Below are 19,406 nucleotides of genomic sequence, written 5' to 3'. Positions count from 1 at the left end.
CTGTTTAGATGCTGGTCTGACTGACAGTCAGTAGGTAGCAAAAGTGTTTGGGGAACAATCTAAGCTGAAATTTAGTGAATTTTAAGTCTGTTTTGTGGGGGAAAAACTCAGCATCAACACCTCAGTTTGAGAAGATACATAATTCCCATCTGCCTAGGGGATGCAGAGCTTATTTCTAGGGCCAATGCCTACAAGACTCTGAGTGCCTAACAGAGAGAGCTGAGAAGCCTTTAATAGGCTATTCAAGGTACTTGATTCCTTCCGCAAGGATGAGTTTGCAAACAGTAGTGGATTTTAACTACGTCCCATTGCAATGTATGATATCTTGTGTTGCTCTGTATTTGGGCAGAGCTTAAACCTGCTGTTGTCTTCTCAAAAAGTAGTGGCTGAAGGCTTTGAAGAAACTCAGAAAAGAGGAATAAAACTAACTGGCATAAAACAGGGTTAAAGGACTTATTTTTAAACCACAAATTAGCGTGTTTAGTCACACGATGATGAAAGGAAAAAGACCCATACTGCCTCTATCTGTTAGAAGGACGTAGCATGCACAGAAGGAAGAAAGGTTCTTTGGAAAGGCTAAATGAGAAGTGTAAGGACAACACCAGGAGAAGCCTGTGGGCAGTGAGATTCATTAGAAGGGGCACAGTTCCCACAAGGAAAGTAATGGAAGCTGAATTGCTTTGAGACTTTTACAAGTGGCTTGGCCAGTGGATGGAGAGGAATTACAAAGTGTGGGGACTTTCTGTCCTACAAAAATACATTGTTCTCTTGTAGTTTGTTGTCTTCAAACCAAACCCTTTTTTAACTCGCTATCTATGTTTTCTGGACCAGGCAGACAAAATAGGATGACAGAAACATTTGTCAAGGCCTTTGCAGTGCGTTTTTCACCCATGTTGGATGTCTGCCAACATGTTATTTGGGTACTTGCTTCCCTGGGCTCTGCTCTGCTGTGCGCTTGCTGTCTAAAGCCAACACCCCTCTGCAAGTTCCTTCTGCTGCGTACTCTAGCCTAGCATTGGAGACCATTCCCTAAAACTACCTCCACTCCAGCCTGCTGCTAGTTCATGCATCATGAGGATGCTTAAACCCCTCTGGCTATACTGGCTAACTGTACATGGTACAGTTATAGGTGTGAAGTGGGGGCACAGCGGTGAGCTCTTTCACTGGGCTCCAGCCCAAGACAACTTTCAACCTGGTTCATCAAGGCATGTCTGAGGAGCAATTTTCCTTGCTTTAGGCCATGCCATTGGCACGCATGCCATTGCGTGCCCTGGAGAAAGCATGCACTGCTCCTCCCATCCAAGACTGATTTCTGCTGTTCATGCTGTTTTACCACCTCTGCATTCTGTGGTCTGCTTGGGTGGTTTTGAACTTCCCAGGTTCAAACATACTCCTTTGTGTCTTAGAACTACATTTTCTTCTGCAATACTTACTACGAAACTGGAGAGTTTCTCTAACATTTTTACAGAAGGGAAAGGTTCCCCTATTTTCTAATTAATTACTAATGAAGTGATGTCTACTCAGGAAAGCTTGAGATTTTTACCTAGCCACTGCATCAAAGCCAGCATTAGGCAGTTTTTTTACCTGTATGAGTGTGAGGATGACATTCGACTGCAGTGCAGTGGTCTCAAAATCAGATTCATATGCAGTTACAATTCAAGAAGCCATCAATTCCGTGACAAATATTTTCTTAAAAAGAAAGGAATACCGGTTCTTGCTAGGAGGTACAGGTAAAAGAGCAGTTCTTAGAACCCAGGAGACTAGAAAAAAGGTCACTCCTGGGTTTGAAATAGTCACTGAAATGTGTCTGTAAGTGCATCATTTCAGGAAACTGATGGGAAACTAACACAGCACCTGCAGGGGGTGGGGGCCAGCCTGTCTTCCACCAAGCAAAACTGTTCCAAGTAACTTATTTCCTGGAATTTTATCATATAAATCCAAAAGCTCCCAAAGAAGTAACAGCTGATACTTTGCTTTTAGGAGGATCATAAAGTGTTCAGTCCCCCTCAGAAACACAGTGTGAAGACATCAGGTTTACCTCAGGAGAGGAGGTAGAAGACAGCTGTTCAATGGCATCCAGCAGCACTACCAAACATTTTAAGACAGGAACATAATGAGGTGTAGGCAGCTGAATGCCACAGTGGTGTAGAAGCTGAGAGGCCTGCCTTCCTTGACCAAATAAAATGATTTGCTTTGATTACTGAGTGAGTACAGCCTCAGCAATAAGAACTGGTGGGAAGTGTCACAGGATCTTTAGTAGCCAGTAGTGGAAAGGTCTATTTTTACATTCTTATGCAAGAAAATCTCTTTTGCTGTGCCATGTCCCATCACCATCTTAAGTCACACTGAAGCAGACATGGAAGAAAGCAACCACTGGCCCAACCTCCAACACGTTCCTTGCCCTTCCCTTCTTCAAGTGCCATACCCTCCCTACTTGGCCCACCACGTCTCGTGGGATTGCCTTAGAAGGAGAAGTATCGGCAGACAAGTGCGGTTTAGGATGCTAATGCAATAATTACTGGCTTAATCATCAAAGTGAATAAGCAATTTACCAACAGTCACTTTCAGCACTGTGCACGGTTACCATGTAAATACAGATTTTTGTATACCATAATTAGATGTGGCACATGGGAAAGTTTTAAATGCAAACCAGTAAAAATGAAAATGACTGCTCTGAGATGAGCACAGGGCCCACGTTTATTCCTCTCACAACAGATAATGTCAGTGGTCTGGTATGCAGAAACTTCCCTCTGAACCAGTACTGACCCCATCACAGGCAGAGGGGGAACTGCCCTGTGAAACAGGTTCATTTCCGCGTGGCACCTAAAGCAGGAGTCTTGTACTTTGGCGAGGTGGCATGGGTAGTAATTTTAGAAATTCCAGTGGGAATAGTTTCGTTTCAATTTCTTAAATTTCTTCTGAAGTTTTAACTGGACATATTCATTTCACTGCCTGCCCTGGCAGGATATACCTCATATCTGGGCATGTTCTTCCCATTTCATACACACATCCCTTTGTGTGTGTGCAGTGGAAAACACTGATAGCTTCAAGTATGGAGGTACCTGTCTACATAAATCAGGGTTTCCACATACAAAGACAATTGGAAAAAATGTAGAAAGTATATGTAAAAAATATGACCGTCATTAAACTTGGTCCACCTCACAACCTGCACGTGCAGGACACTGCATGCTGGAATCTTCACACCTGCGTAGCTGACAGCTTTGATTATTTTTGCTACTGAAACCAAGCCAACCTGTTCTCTAAGATCATGCTTTAGTTGCAGGTCAGCAAGCTTCAGAATTAGATTAGAGTGGAAAAGAGGAAAAAGTGATATGTCCGTAGTTAAAGCACTGGATCAAGTTCTGCTGGCTCAGCACTATGCCGGTATAAACTCTCAGTCCTCAGCCTTCCAGCCCTGGCCACCATACAGATTCTTCCCTTTTTTTGAAGCTTCTCTTTAGCAGTCTGTTCAGCAAAACAGAACATGAGATATAAAATTACCTTTTACTATCTACAAAGAGTGGTCTTCCGGATATTTTTTTAATATGTACATTATTTCAGAAATTATTCTATAAATTGCTTTAAAGTCATAGAGAAGGTATTAAAGTTGTTCTTTTCACTGCTCTTGGGCACTTCTAAATGTTTGTCAAGGCCACAAACCTCTCAGAAGAGAAAGAAATCCCTTGGCATTGAAGACTGCAAATATCATCTGTTAGTTTAAGAAAAGATGTGCACATTGGATTCGTGTGCACAAAGACTGTGATCCATTCAATCCCTATCACAGACACAAGGGATTGCTCTATATCTCCTTACACCACTGTGCTGAGCTAGAAGAGTGAGTCAGTTCTGAAGCACTGGCTATGACGTGCTTTTTGCTCAATGAGAGTGGATTATCCATTGTGCTTAGTGTGTTTCAACAAGATGAATTAATTTTCTGCTGAAGATTCAAAGCCCAGTATAATGACCTTCAAACTGAGCTCAAGCCTTAAGATTTTCCCAATAAATTCCTTGGAATCTGCCGAGTCACCATCCCCGGAGGTATTCAGGGGCCGTGTAGATGTAGCACTTACAGCATGGTTTAGCAGTGGACTTGTCAGTACTAGGTTAAATGTCAGACTGGATGATCTTAGACTTCTCTTCCAACCTGAAAGATTTGATGATTTGAATTCCACCCACCCTTTTTGCCTTCTACCTGACAGCTTCTGAACTCCCTTTTGTGCCACGAATACCCCCAGGTCACCTTCCACAGAAGAAAAAGAGAAGAGATGACAGGGCCTTCATGGTTACTCTCTCTTATTACAGCAGAATTCCTTGGGGATGTTCAAGCAATCTTAATTGATTAACCAATAAACCATTTTCCTCTTGATTCATTCTGACTATATTAAATATTAATAATTTCTCAGTCTTGAGCAAGTCACTCTGCACTGGTTGAGCACTATCAGTCCATTTTACAGTCATCTGCCATTCAGAATCTACTCTTGTATTTTTCAAAGATAGTAAGCAATCACAAAGTCCACCTAACTGGCTGCAACCCAAACTGCAGACCACATATTTCATCACTTCCTCTGTTTTCCCTTCTCCCATGATGGTTATACTGGGTCACTGATGTTTGGCTCCCTCTTGGCTCTTTGAAGGCTGAAATAGATAAATTACATGGGGGCACCACAAAACATGCAACCCTCCCCCCCCTTGTTTTGCTCCAATTAATTAATTTCGCTGGAATTTCAAGGCAGTGCCTTACCTCTGAGGAACCTGTGCACATGCAAGGCCTTACCTTAGAATATGGGGAGTCCCAGGCTATGATGCAGTAGCAGTGTTCTGCAGCAGTCGTACAAAGGCAGATTTGCTGCTACCTAAAATGTTTTGTGTATTTGCTGCTGCACGGTACCTTACTACATGCTGGCTCTTAGCGTCCCATGGGCACTTAGGACAGAACAGCTCACACCAAGAGAATGAGATAAATGTGAGAGCTTCCGAGGAGTTACCTGCACCACAGAAGCCTGAAGACATTTGTGTACAGCCACAGAAGTACCCCGGTGTTGCTCAAGCACTGCTACCACTGTAAGAGTTGGAATTTTGGAAGGCAGTGCTTGCCTCTAGAGTCAGCTGGTAGACAGCAGAGATGGAAACTGCATTTGTGATGCTCAAACAAGACTTCACCACAAAGTTCCAGGAATGTTCCCGCAGCACGCCGTGACTCCTGGCTAACTCACCGCTCATGGTCTGCTTGTGCAGCACCGTTTCAGGCACACGGCTTCTAGCCGTGGCTCGCGGAACAGCCTTCTCAAATGACCAGCTGTGTTTTGCTTCCCTACATCGCCTGCAGCTTTGGTTTGGTATTGGGCAGCTTTTCACCACCTCTGCCGCAGCCTTGCCTCCGTGCTTCATCCCACCACTGGATGCATTTTGCAGGGGATTTAGCTGCAGAGAGGTAAATCCAGGGTGCTGAATTTCTTGCAAAGGAAAGATAACATCTCGGAGACTGCTTCAGTGAGCTAAAGGAAATAAATGAATGGGGTAGTGGCAACAAAAGTGAAACACCTACTTAACTGAAAAATCATTTCAGTCTTTTTCTGCAGTTAATTAAGTACTGAGGAAAATGGATGTAGAAAGCACATTTTAAAGCAATCAAGTACTGCCAGAAATCAAACCAGCAATTTGAAAAGAGAACAACACTGCTCTCTGGCATCTGACAAAATAAGATATTTGACAGGGAACAATATGTGCAGTACTGGTTAATTGAGAGGTGAGGAGAAGAATAATCATAGATGCATTATTGCATTTATAGAAGTGTCTCCAGCATGCCACAGGGACTATGCAGGTTTGTGGAATCCTCCTGCCTGCTACAGCAAGCCAGAAATCTCTTACATTCCCATCCATATTTTTACCGTGTACCCTCGGCAGCAATGCAGAAATAGCAACTGTGTTGGCTGAAAATAAGAGACTTGCCTTTAAAAGGACCATAAGCACAGATTTCCTCAGCTAGTGAAGACATAAGAAAGAAGAGGGAGAGAAATCTTCATTAGAGTTTGCTCTGTCCACAGCACCCTTTGCTAGAGCTCCTCAAAGCACTGTACAGCCCTTCACCAGGTCTTGTGGAAGGGAACACAGCTATTTCTCTGCCAGTCCTGCAGCTGGTTAGGTTGAGTGTGTTTTCAAAGTGTCAACATTAAAATAAAGGCAAGACTTTACATCTCCCTCCTTTGGCTCAGAGCTGTAGCCAAATGCAGCGTCAATTCTACCTATGAACTTATCTATGTTTTAAAGGATGATGCTCTCTACAGCTACCTGAAATAAAGGTGTGGGGAGCTGGGGTCGGCCTCTTCTTGCAGACAACCAGTGATAGGACTAGAGGGAATGGTCTCAAGTTCCACCAATGGAGGTTCAGGTTGGAAATGAGGAGACATTTCTTCTCAGAAAGAGCAGTCAGGCACTGGGACCAGTTGCCCAGGGAGGCGGTGGAGTCACCGTCCCTGTGGGTGTTCAAGGAGAGGCTCGATGTGGTGCTTAGGGGGTGATGTTGGTGGTAGGGGGATGGTTGGGCCAGATGGTCTTGGAGGGCTTTCCCCAGATAAAATTAGTAATTTCCTACTCCTCTCTTTTGCCTCTGAAAGCAGTAATCTGATGTGGATACAGACTTCACAAAAAAGTTAATTTTCCTTCACAAACTCAGCGGCATTTGCGCTGCATTTCCTATGGCAGCCAGCAGGCCTCCAGCGAAAGGATTCTGAAACACCACTCAGTGCTGGGAGCACATTTTCACTCAGCTTTCATCTATTTCGTTTATGAGATGTGATGGTAGAAAAGCAAAACACTGAAAGCTGCTGATCTTTCCGTGCACCCATCAATCATCACTGCATTCACCTAAGTATCTTAATAGCTGAAGTGTGAAGAGTGCACGGTCTGTCTGCTGTTAAAAAAGCTTCAAGGGAGACAAATAATGCAAAAAACTGAGCAGATTTAGGTACTCTATAGCTCAATCCTGTTTTTCTAAGTTCCATCTAAGTTCTGATTTTACACTGAAATAAGCGTTTGGGTGTGCACGTACCTGGCTGCAGATCTGCACGATCATGGCTGTGTGTGAGGTATCTGTCTCATTACTGGATTCATTTATGTACCAGGCTGTATTTTAAGCAAGTTCACATTGCCTTTGAACACTGCCAGCCCATTTCCACAGTAGTCTACTGCGTGTTCAATTGTCAACATCTTCCAAGAAGCTCAAACAGCTGTTTTGAATTACTGCTGGGGTTGGCTGGTTGTTTTTCAGAAGATTGCTGGCAGCCTTATTATAATTTGTGGCTATTTAGGATAAGGTGACAAAAGCAGAAGGAAGGGGAATCATTTTAAGGGTTAGCTGAGATCTCCAACAGCAGGAACAAGGACCAGCAGCTGAAACCAGTTCTCGGACAGATTTGGGGTGTTCTCACCAAAAAGAGGTGGCACCTGGTCTATGGTGCGATGCTATGTTCCATACTGTACAGAGGGGTTACATCTTTCTGCTGCATTTTTCTGTCTAAAAGGAAGTCGTCTGCAACTTACAGTGCAAAGACAATCCTCATTAGATGTATGTTGCACTTTCCTCTGTCGTTGCCTTCAGGTTTTAGGAAGGAAGGAAGCCGGTGCTTCGGAAAGCAGCATGAGCCCATGTTCTGTCAATGGGATCTGGTCCTGCCATCTCCTTTAATGGGTTTCTTTCATTAACCAGGTGAAACGGAGAAGAATAGTTGAGAGTCTGAAGAGAGAGCTGAACATTACAGATCAGCCAGGCCCGTCCGTCAACTGCAACCACACACAGCAAAAGGACAGCGGCATTCCTGCAGCGGGCCTTCAGCCTCCAGCTCTTGGTGCTTCAGACAGCGTTGGAAATTAGTTAGGGCATCCAGGTAGTTTAGATAAACACCAAATACAATGTAAACCTTGGGCAAACAGGAAAATGAGGAAGAGATCCAGCAAATGCATCTGCCTGAGACATAGCATGGTCAGGTTACCATGCTCAGAACAGTGCCAGAGCACCAAGGAGGGCATTTTTACAGAGATTTTCACAATCCAAATAGAAAGCCAGATGCAAGTGCCCTCTCATTAGTTACTGACAGCTGACACCAACACTTCCTGTGCAATCCTCTTCCTAGAAAGCCCGATGAGGCATTTTGATTTTTTCCTACCACACACTTGATTTACAAATAAGTTGGAAATTAAGTTTTAGATACAGTTTTCAAAACCTTACATGAATTGTGACCTAAAGTCTCACTGGTTTACAATAGCATGTAGAATAGTAAGTCCCATTTTCAAGTGCTTTAGGTATTAATCTGAGTAATTTCTCATAAAACCTTAACCTTTATTAGCTCATATGCACAAACCTAAGATTAGCTAGTACTACAGTAGATACCAGTAACTGTGAACAAACAAACATTGTGATCTTTCAAAATGTAAGGTTCACATTTAAAAGAATCTACAGGCTCGTAAAATACAAACATGGCCAAATAGGAAAATATGTAATTACAAAAGCCTCAATCCTTTCTTTAGTGATATTTACTTCATTATAACTTAGTTGTTTAAACTTCTCTGGTCAAGATTAGGCAGCTTTCTAAACATAGATTTTTTTTCCACACTCTTCTCCAAGTGGGACACTTTTCAAGGCATCAGATGAAAATAGAAAAAGATTGGGATAAATAAAACACTCCAGTGTTGTCTTTTTTTCTATTGTCTGTTAGCAATGCATTTTCCTACTCCTGCTTCTACCTCAAAATCTGCTTTGTAACGAAGTTATTTAAAAAAAAAATGCTATAATTCTTTGCACAATCCCTAAACACTTTGAATATACAAAGCTTTATCTGAAATAATTGAACATTTTATGAGCAGCTCTGTTGGTACACTGACAGACGCTGAGGCAATCAAAATGCGTTCTTTAAGCTGGGCCTCTTTCAGGCTCCCTTGAAGATGCCTCTAGGCAAACAGCCACAAGGAATTGTTTTAATTACCTAATATCTAGGTTCAGAAACAAGTGGAGAAGCTTAAGAAAAAGCCACAAGATCTACTGATCTGATGCCAGCCGTAAGTGTACCTAGTTACTGAAGGATAACTTGATGTTTTTGTTCCTTTTAACTAGATGGAATATTTTGGTCTGTTATCATTAGGCTCATTTGAGACAAATGTTGAATTTCTTTAAAGATCTTTCAGTTAAACTGATGAGAAAAGCAATTTGTTCTCATAAACCGTATTGTAGCAGGCAATGCTGTCAGCAAGGCAAAAAGCTGGTTTATACATGTTTGTAAGAGAAGAACACCAAGTGGAACACTGACACAGCTTGGAGCAGAACCTTGTCTTCGTATCATTAGGGAAAAAGCACTCATATTTTGAAGTTCACCTTGGAACAAAAATATTTTACTTTAAAATTAAGAAACTTCTTTCAAGGAGTAGAAAACACTGATACTGACCTATGTTGAAAGAAGAAGTGACACCTTTCTGATGGAAGAACAACATGAGAAGGCTCCTCTGCTGCACAACTTGAAGTCTCAGAGGACTATTGCTCATGTAGAGCAGCTTGGTTTTCCTAATACTTGGGTAGGCAAGCATAAGCAAGATGAATTATTGGAAAAGTAATTTCTCTTCAGTTGGATAATGACTGATTTAGTTGATGTAACCCTCTTCTGTGCAGAATTACTCTGAGCTACTGAGCAAGCCCAATTAGATCTCTGAAATCAACAAGCACAAGCTTGCTGTGCTGAGCTTATTTGTAATGAATCATCGTAAATTCAAGTGCACAGTCATAAACTAGACAAATTTATTTTCTTACATTGATGATACCAGAATTTTAGATGGTATTTCCAGCTAAATTATTGCTATCCTTACCTTCTTTTAGGATATAAACTAGGATTTTTCTCAAATGAAAAGGGACCAACTCAAGGCTTTACATGCAACTATTTCTTGACACCTGACCATTTCTCCAACACATCCACTCCTGTTTCATCAATTACAAGTCAGCTACCTGCAATCATTTCCATATAAAATAACACATTTGAGGATAAGGATTTTAAGGGTAAAGGGTGACTTCCTGCAGAGAATCAGCAGGCAGCCACTGCTCCTAGAAGGAGCACTGCTTGTCGTCACGATGTCCTTCGTGGCTAGGTACACAGCTCCCACCCCAGCTTGCTGGGGATTGCTGGCTGGCCAAGGGCCAATTTGCAGAGGTGAAGATTATCGTTGTAACATCTTCAGCTACAGCCAAAGCCAGAGCATAGTGGGCAGTATGGAGAGATGGACTGGCAGATACTTAATTTCAGGGAAAATAGCTTTGTTTGGAGCAGGGTTCCTCTCTGCACACTGTTATTCTACCTGGAAGAAGGGGTACCAAGAACACAGTGGACTGAACCTGTGCACTCCAGCCTCTGTCTGGTTATATATATGCTTTTGCAGTTACAAAGTCAGTGCCTCATTATAAAACCTCTAATAGTGTTTGCCTCCTTTTTCCTGGAACCTAATAGATTGAGAGATGCTCAGGTGAGTTTAATTTCCATTTGCAAATCATCATTCTGTACACAGAACAAATGGTATCAATGATCTACAAGGCAACGTGTAGTCCACTTTTTGGCTTAATAGTTTAATTTTATAGCAGGTTTATGTACAATTCTTCACAGAAAATTCAAAGAAGATCTGTTCCTTCAGTATCGTTCCACAACTTTTAGTGACTTGATATTACTAAATATTCAAGAACAAGATCTGAAGATTATTGTTAATCATTCGATAAGAGAAAATAGTGTCCTCCATATAGGTCTGGTATTTCCATGACAAACTGTTTTTCGTCATCAGTTGTTCTGCATGGTAATTAAATTGAAAGAAATGTACAGCACCTTACAATTTTCTTGTTTTTCATCTTGCTTGGGTAGTGCTTGTTCATTTAGGGAATTTTTGGCTTTGTGAATCATACAAGTCTCCCTAGTATCGTCAGAGACAATGCTTGTGGATTGCTTCTACGGGCAAAGTGGTGACCTTGAAGTAGATTTCAGTGCTGGAAGAGCTGTCCCTGCTTGGGGCTGCTGTTCACCATTTACCTGCAACACAAACATAAGTGTTTTGTTTCACTTGTAATGGTAAATTGGTAGCTTTCTGCAGTAAGTCAAAAGGCTCATTGCAAAAATCTAACTATTGGGAATTTGAAAAAAAAGCGCACATGCACAATAACAACAACACAAAATATTTTGAAGACATTTCTCACTTGAATATACAATGCAGTGAGACTTAACATCACTTGTTTTGCTGATGGGTAAGATGGAGTATCTCCTACACAGCTGGCAAGCTATTTGCTAGGAGCAGAAACAAAGCTTAACCAGGGAACAGACAGTACCCTTAGCGTGTTTATGAAGGTACCAGGTATTGCAGAGATCTGTATTTCATTTCCTCTGCACGTATTCTGCAAACATAAAACAGTTCTCACATTTTTACTGCCATTTGAACAGAAACCACTGCTTTCACATTTAGCTGATATGCAAAGCACTCAAATTCTACATTAAGTCTACATACAAAAGTGAGTAAATGTGTATGAAAATGACAGAGGCCACATTTTAAACACCTTGAGAAGTTTGCAACAGTTTGAATCTGGGTGTCTGAAATGAAGTATATATAAGTACCTGTCAGAGAAGAGAAGGAAACCAAACCTATTTCACTTTGAAATAAGACTCAATATTTACTGTGTTAATATAAAGCATGAAGCAACAGATTTTGATAGTTTCCACAAATGATGAAACAATACTCTGAACAATTCCTCCAGAAATTCCCAGATGTTCATGGATTTGAAGTAAAACCAACCCATATATCTCCAGCAGTGTCCAAGAGAGAAGTTGGACACAAATTCCAGGAACTGGTGATTCTGTGTATTTATACTTGTGGGAAAAAAAAAAAAAAAAACAAATCCTGAAACCTTAATTTCTCCAACGTAGTTAAAAATCAGGCATAGCTTGTCCTTAGAGCCAGATAAACACAAGTTTAGGCAAAGAGAAGGACTGTTTGGGAATACCTCCCCCTAGTTAAATTAAAAACCATTTATTACTGATTGCTTTTAACTTGCTGTAGCCTTGACTATGGTCAGTGAGAGCCTCCACCTAGCTTATGCTCTGACAGCAGGTAATTACTCTGCAACTTCCTGAAACTAAGGTTTCCTTTCTTTTTGCACTATAGAGTTGTTTTGGTTGTGTGTTTTTTTTTGTTTTTTCCTCCAACAAACATGCTCCATTTGTTTCTAAGGTTATAGGAAAATGTATATAAATGAGTGTAAATAAAGCTTATTGGCATCACTTAAAGAACTAATAAACCACAGGCCTTCAGGCAGTACCTGTGAGAAGCAGCATGTTTTGACAAGCAGGGTAATTCACCCTGAAACATGCACGCATGCAGGGGATACACTCTCACTTTAATATATGGATTTCCTAACACTACAGCTCAAAACAAATTATGGCTCTGATCTGAGAGGTCATTCTAATGATGCTTTCTGGCCTCAAAACCTATACATCTACTAATGTATATAATCATAGAATGGTTTGGGTTGGAAGGAACCTTAAAAGGTCATCTAGTCCAATTCCCCTGCCATGGACAAGAACATCTTTCACTAGATCAGGTTGCTCAAAGCCCCGTCTATGTGGCTTTTGCTTTTACTTTTGGTATCTTGCCAACATGCTTAATGTGCTAACAGAAAATAATTCAATTAAAAAAAAACAAAACTGTATTTATCCTTTATGACTTCGTATTTAGTTGTGTGGCAGACTCCTCTGATTGCCTAGAAAATATTTTTGTGTAACGTGGCACATTGGAAGGATTTGTATCTACTGGCAAACTTCTGTGCAGCTGTCAGGTAAAGAAGTACCGATAGATGGTAACATCTCAAGTTCTCATTGCTCAGCTTTAAGATAGTGCAGTTAACAACTTTGGAGAAGATATCAGACAACAAAGGTTTATTTCTGTTCTGAAGCTGGAACATTTTCAATAACCTGTAAAGCATTTTCATTGGCTTAGAAAGAATGTCCTACTCTGATGTACCGTGAAATACGCTGTAGTGTCATGTTACCAAAAATGCTTCAAACTTCATGTAAACTTCACTTACTGAACTTTTTTTTTTTTTTTTTTAATAAAATCATCCTTCAAAACTTAACTCAGTTGTATTTATGTTGGTAACCTCAAAATCTGGTAATCACTTACATTAAAGTTAGCTCCTTTATCATCTAAATGTTCCCAATTTACATGTTTAACAGCCACTCAAACATCTGTAGTGATTTTATAGCATTCAGAATGAGGAATTTCAAGAAAAGCTGTGAGCAGAAAAATATAATCCTCATCTCTGACTCCCAAAGGTTCTTTTGCTGATTTTTTTTTCTGAAACCTAAGAAATTACAGTAAAATGAGTATCTGGCCTTAAATATCCATCAAAAGAAACTGAAAATATACGTGTATTTCATTTACATTTCCCAACGAAGTCAAAAACTACATCACAGGAACAATTTGCAGGATGCTAGCATGGTCAAGAGCTCTACCGCATTTGAATGATTCAATATTTATGATCTTAACTTCACTGTACTGCTAAGAAATTTAAAGAATGATGATATATCCTCAAACTTACCTGGCAAGATGAATAAACTTAGTGAACATATTGGCTTTCCCCATGGCCTTCATGTACAGATATTTATTTTTTTTTAAATTACCTTTTGTGATTTGCTGCCACCAGGTGTCGAACAGGAGCGCTCACTGAGATTCTGATCCTTCTGTAAGTCTTGTGTCTGTAAGAGGAATTTCTCACTTGGGGAACCCACACGAGGACTGGTCCCTAGATTTAGGGTTGTTCTGCGTAAAATGTAAGGAGTAACCTTTCCAGTAGGGATATCAGCAAACCCTGGAAAATGAACAGCTTCTATTAAACACAGCTAAATAAGTTACACTTTCTCGAATAAATGTATTTTGTGTTGTTTTTTTTTTCCCCCTCTTCACACTGGGGATAAAAACACTTGATTAAAATAAATAATTTATTCTCCTGAAGATCAAAAAGATTACTGAATAGATCTTCTGTATTCCAAATTCCATATGCAAGCCCTGAAAACTGCAGGCAAGGTACAACAGTAATTCTATAGTAAAGTTTTTCAAACAAGTTCTTGGTCTTTTTTTTTCCCCATAGGCACATCATCATCCGGAGAATAATTTCAGTTTGAAAACACACGTATTGTTTTACTAGAATTCATTAAGAACACAATACCACACTACAACATTCTTGGTTTTTCCTATTTTCTCCATGTAGAACTATACTGTCACAGATTCTGTTAGAACTACACTATTATAGATCCTCCATTACCTCTCTATCTAGCCTAGAAGTCAAAAACTAACTGGCACGTGTCCTCAGAACAGGTACATTTCCAGAAAAATACTGATGCTTGTAAGAAAACAAAATGCAACTGATGTATAAACTAAGAATTCCTGACTTCTGGAGTGATCACTGAAGCTGAGGCGACTCAGTACCTCTGCAGCTTGTCCAGCAATTACAACTGCATTTATTACGGAGGCACCTCACCAGTAGTCTGCATCTATTCTCTTGTAAGTTTGTTACTAGCCCACAGAATAGTTTTAAATGACTAGAACAAGTCACCTTCCAGCAAAACTTTGTTGCTACTAACATATCACACGCTTAGTGTCTAATAGGTGTGCCACCAGAAACTACAAAGTTGTGACTGCCAGGATCATTTAACTACAATTAAATTGGCAGTAATGTAAATGTATTAAAACGGTCTAACGGCACAGTTCCACAGGTGCTGAATTGGCATTAAATGGCACAGCTCCCACTGGCTGCATTCACCTTCCATCACTGTCACCAAAAATGTTTCACATAGTCACCTACTTACCCGGATTAAAACTAATTCAGCTGAAACAGGAAAAAAAAAGTGAGAGAGAGAGAACACCTGCTATGGTGATAGAACATTTGCCTTCACCAAAAATTCTAAATACCTTTTCTCACTACTTCTGGAAGCCCGTCCGGCTCACAGTCTGAGTTCTCCTGACACGGCAAGTTTTGACAGATAGAATCCTTCCTTTCTTTTTTTGATGAAGGCTCTGGCATAGGGGATCTTGGTTCTCCATTCTCCTTCCAGGTGTCTTCAGACCTCTGCCTTTTACTTGAAAGCTCAGCAGAATCTTCATCTCTTGGATCAGACTGATTGCTCACTGTTGATAAGTTGCCTGAACTCAGCAAAGGGCTGCTGACAGCATCTCTCATTGGCTGCTTCAGCTGACTGCTCAACAAAGTGACTTGTGTTTCTAGCATCTCGTTTACTTGCTCTAGTTTATAATATTTAACAATCAGAGAGGAGTATTTCTCCAAGTTCTCATTTGCCTCTCTGGTTTTCTCTTCTACAGATTCCTGTAATTCTTCCAGTTTTAACTTAATTTCTTCTGTAATGGCATTCTCATCAGCACCTTTCAAAGCAAAGTACCGTTGTTAATATAACTACTTAAAATAAGGATGAATGTAAAAGAATTTATAACACAATGATCACAGATCTTTTAATTAATTACACATGCTCCACAACTGTACAAGAACAAAAGTAAGTGACAGGATATACCAATATCAGTGAAATGTTATACACTACAGTGGTTTGCTAAGTAGTAAAAAAACATGCCAAATTTGAAAAGAATCCTTGATTAGCGCATGGACAAACATTTCCTATGTCATTTTGTAACTTCACAATACTTGATTTTGCAACCCTAAATTTGCTTAAGCATCATTTACAACAGTGTTCATCTCATGCAGTGAACTTTAAAGGAAACAAGGGAACAGGAGTCAGAGGGGAAAGGTAGGGGAAAAATGACAAATATTGTTATCTTGTTAATCTTGTTAAAAAAAATGCTTCTCCCTTTTCCCTTAAGCCACTTTTGACCAAAACAATGTAATATTTAATATATATTCATAATCCATGGTTGCTTCTGATACTTTGAGATAAAGGAGATGAACTACATTTTCAAAACATCTGACATATTTGCGGTGGTACTTACTTGTGCTAATTAAAAATCATGCTCTGTATTGCATATGCAAATGGACATTCTAGGAAAAAAAAGTTTTGCCAACTAATTCATTGCTAGAAAAGCATTAAGACTGAATCTAGCTTCAGTTACCTTCTTTCTCTGACACATTTAGATCTTTCTTCTTTAACATTTCTTCGCATTTTGTTAGTTGTTGCTGCAACCGTTCCTTTTCCTTTTCCATATGCTTACAGGATTTCATCCACAGCTGCACTTTACTCGCTGCAAGTTTATTTTGCTTCCTTAGTTGAACTATAATATTGCCATTATTAATCTACAAATAAAAAATACAGTTGTTATACCAGAAGCACAATTTTTCTGTTTAAACAACACACTATCAAATGGAATCTCCTCAACTGCTATGTAATATTAGTTGTAGACCATGGAGGTAATGTAGATTTGTTTGCTTGCTTCTGTACAACCTCATTATAGCTGCCCCTTTATCCCAGACACAGGAAAATCCTTTTACTGGACAGATATGTACGTGAGATTAACTATACAGAAAAACCCAGGGTCTGACACAACAGTCCGTCCATTTGCTACCTGTTATCCCAGCACTGAGGCATGCTAGGTAATGTATTTCAAATCAATATTCTGAATTGTAAAGCACTCTCCTCCTAGTTTGAGTTTCGTTGGTCTTCTTTTTGTCCCTACTGCATCTCACTACCTCAGAATCAAGAAAACCCAGGCCTGCTTTGCACTCTCAATCTCAGCTCAGAAGTACCATTCTGAGCAGCAGCACACCAGTCCTGGCTATCCACTCCCACACTCCTGGACTGCTCCCTGCTCTGAAGCGAAGCTGGGTGCAAATGCCACAGCAAGCACAGCTGGAAGCCTCCTATCATAGTTACAGTGCCATGGGTACCACGCTTTGTCACCAGTACACATCCTGGAGTTTCCTATCAGCACCTTGTTCGTATTAAGCAGAATAATTAACAACTAACACTACACTGGACATCCTTATTGAATACGGAACTTTTAAGCAAGGGGAACATATTGTAATTCAGCATTTAATTGCAAATATGCTGAATCGATCACTTATCTTCAAGAGCTCTTTTAGAGAGAGAGAGAGAGAAACTCATTTCTGAAGTGGAAGCACAACATTGAAAGCCAGCAACCAATCCCAGACAGCAGCAGGACAAATAACGAAGATAAGAAAAACACAGGGAAAATTAATAACCGGAATTCCAGCTACAGGGACAGTTAAACTTCACCTGTGCTACTAGAAGCCAACCAAGCACACCTAGAACTGTTCTCGAGCTATTAGTTGTTCACAGAAAGTGGAGCTCCAATTCTACCACCATTGAGTTCAATCATTCACAGGACACTAGTTAATCATTTTAATGAGAATTCTGTATCAAATGGAGTCGATAAACTCTCAAAATCAAGAGCAAAGCATCAAGACACGCTTAAGACAGAACATGGTATCATTTATCATTGACGTAATTCACAAACAGAAAACAGAGGCATTGCAAAGCCACTTTTGACTGCAGTCTAACCATGTAATAACCAAGTCGAGATGTTCAGTGGAGACAACAGACGGCTGTGCTTCGCATCACAAACCACTTGTAGGTGCTCTAAGTCGTGGCATGCATAACAAAATTTTTCTAATGTAGATCAATAGTAACAACATTTCCTCCGTGCTCTGTGCTCTCATTAGTGAAACAAAGGCTGTATATTAAAGTCAAACCAAATCTCTGGAGCACAGATTCCTACATTTATATTAATGTACTCTACTTTAATGCTTCAATATTTTTTTCTTACCTGAAGATTTAGGAGCTCTCCTAAAGTCTGATTAGCTAGTTTAAGAGAATTATTTAATTCTTCATTAGCTGACATCAATTGCTCAAGTTCCAATTTTTGTGAGCTGTTAAAGAGCCCTAATGAATTCATCTTATCTTGACAGGCCTCAATTTGCATTTCATTCTAGAGAGACAAAATGTGTCTAATTACTATGATGCTAAAAAGGACACTAAGCTATATTTTGAAGATATACTTAAAAGCATATCACTGCCAATGGGAATTCCATAGCAGACTAGCTTGGTATGTTTTGAGGAGTTTAAAACTGAAAGACTGATTTGTCACAAGTATGTATTTTTTATACCAGTCTGCCTCTAAGAAGTCTGCCATTTGAAAGCCCCTATATTTTACTATAACTTGTTTTTAAATTTACTTCATAGTCATAGAAATGGAATTTACTTAGAAATTAATAGAGCAAATTGTTTTTCAGTGTCTTCCTGGTCTCAAGTACATGTTTATAGACATTTATGACTCCTCCATACAAAGATACGGCTCTTTGTATATAACACAGAATTGTAGAATGGTTTGGGTTGGAAGTGGCATTAAAGACCATCCAGTTCCAACTCATATAATTCCATGTTGAGTTTCTCATCAAGGAACACCCCCTAGCCCTTCTCCTTAGGGCTGCATGGCTAAAACTGTGGTATTTCCCAACAGATTAGCCATTTATATTCTTCATTTAACTGTTCCCTCACCATTCCTATCAAAACAACTGTTCCCTGGACTGAAACATACTGCTGCTCTCCCTTTTTCAAGTGTATAGCCCCAGCTAAGTTATATATACACTTAACATTAGCTGAGTTCTGAGGTAAATTCATCTTTCACTGTTTGCTAAAAGAAAAAACAATTTAACACTTCCTGAGTTCTGAGGTAAGTATATAGAGAGTTTGGAAATGTTGTTACCAAAACCAGGTTCTTTTACAGTAGGATCATCAATTTTTTTTTTTAATACCTAACATTTAATTAAAAAAAATCACAACACCAATCTTCCCATTTCCTGATTTACCTTTCTGTTTGCTTCTGTCAAAGCATCCTGAAGCGCTTTCTCTGTTTGAAGTAGTCTGTCTCGGTACTCTGCTATTTCTCTTTTCATTTCACTTTCTTTTTCTTGTAGTTCTTTCTGGACCATCCCCAAACTCTTCGTCAGTTCATTTTTTTCTGACATAGTTATATGCAGCTGAGTCTAAAAACAGTAATAGAACATTATTTGATATTTAGAATTTTATCAATGCAGAAATAGCCAACCTGTTAAATTATTTGACTGTACATCTGAAATTTTGAATTTCCAAAAACAACTTGGTAAGAAAAATGTATTTTAGAGAGGCTAAATAGACTGTAATCACAGAATGCAGAACCTAAGCACAAAAGGCAGGATAGGAGGCAAAGGAAGGTCTTCTCAAATAAATATTAGGAACTGAAGGGTACACTGAGTGCAAGTTTGCCAACACTGTTAAAAAAGCAGCACTGCCAAAACCAAAGCTTAACCTCTCCAAATATAAAATTGTTCCCTCAGAGTGACTTGAAAGATTAAGGGTCACTTCTCTCACCTTCTCAAAGGTAAC

General features: G+C 39.8%; 2 protein-coding genes across 4 annotated transcripts in view; one reads left to right on the top strand and one right to left on the bottom strand.

The window, feature by feature from the left end:
- The window catches only part of LOC140001980 (spermatogenesis-associated protein 7-like), a 37,863-nt gene extending 29,993 nt beyond the window's left edge, over window positions 1–7,870 (top strand). The window contains exon 10 of the mRNA XM_072035100.1: window positions 7,706–7,870. Within this exon, the coding sequence (XP_071891201.1) occupies window positions 7,706–7,870 (165 nt within the window). The remainder of the gene's footprint in view (window positions 1–7,705) is intronic.
- A 2,706-nt stretch (window positions 7,871–10,576) lies between these two features.
- The window catches only part of CENPF (centromere protein F), a 46,010-nt gene continuing 37,180 nt past the window's right edge, over window positions 10,577–19,406 (bottom strand). For 2 of the 3 annotated variants that reach the window (XM_072035509.1, XM_038177123.2), the window contains exons 15-19: window positions 18,851–19,027; window positions 16,138–16,318; window positions 14,974–15,441; window positions 13,686–13,873; window positions 10,577–11,048 (exon numbers count right to left, since the gene is read on the bottom strand). In XM_072035509.1, the coding sequence (XP_071891610.1) occupies window positions 10,968–11,048; window positions 13,686–13,873; window positions 14,974–15,441; window positions 16,138–16,318; window positions 18,851–19,027 (1,095 nt within the window). In that variant the 3' untranslated portion in view covers window positions 10,577–10,967. Of the gene's footprint in view, window positions 11,049–13,685; window positions 13,874–14,973; window positions 15,442–16,137; window positions 16,319–17,808; window positions 17,971–18,850; window positions 19,028–19,406 lie in introns of all 3 variants that reach the window. The other variant, XM_038177122.2, reaches the window with a different exon arrangement.

This window comes from Anas platyrhynchos, chromosome 3 (assembly GCF_047663525.1).
Source record: "Anas platyrhynchos isolate ZD024472 breed Pekin duck chromosome 3, IASCAAS_PekinDuck_T2T, whole genome shotgun sequence".
NCBI lineage: Eukaryota > Metazoa > Chordata > Aves > Anseriformes > Anatidae > Anas > Anas platyrhynchos.
The sequence above is the reverse complement of the archived record's forward strand: the minus strand, read 5'-3'. Positions and strand labels throughout refer to the sequence as shown.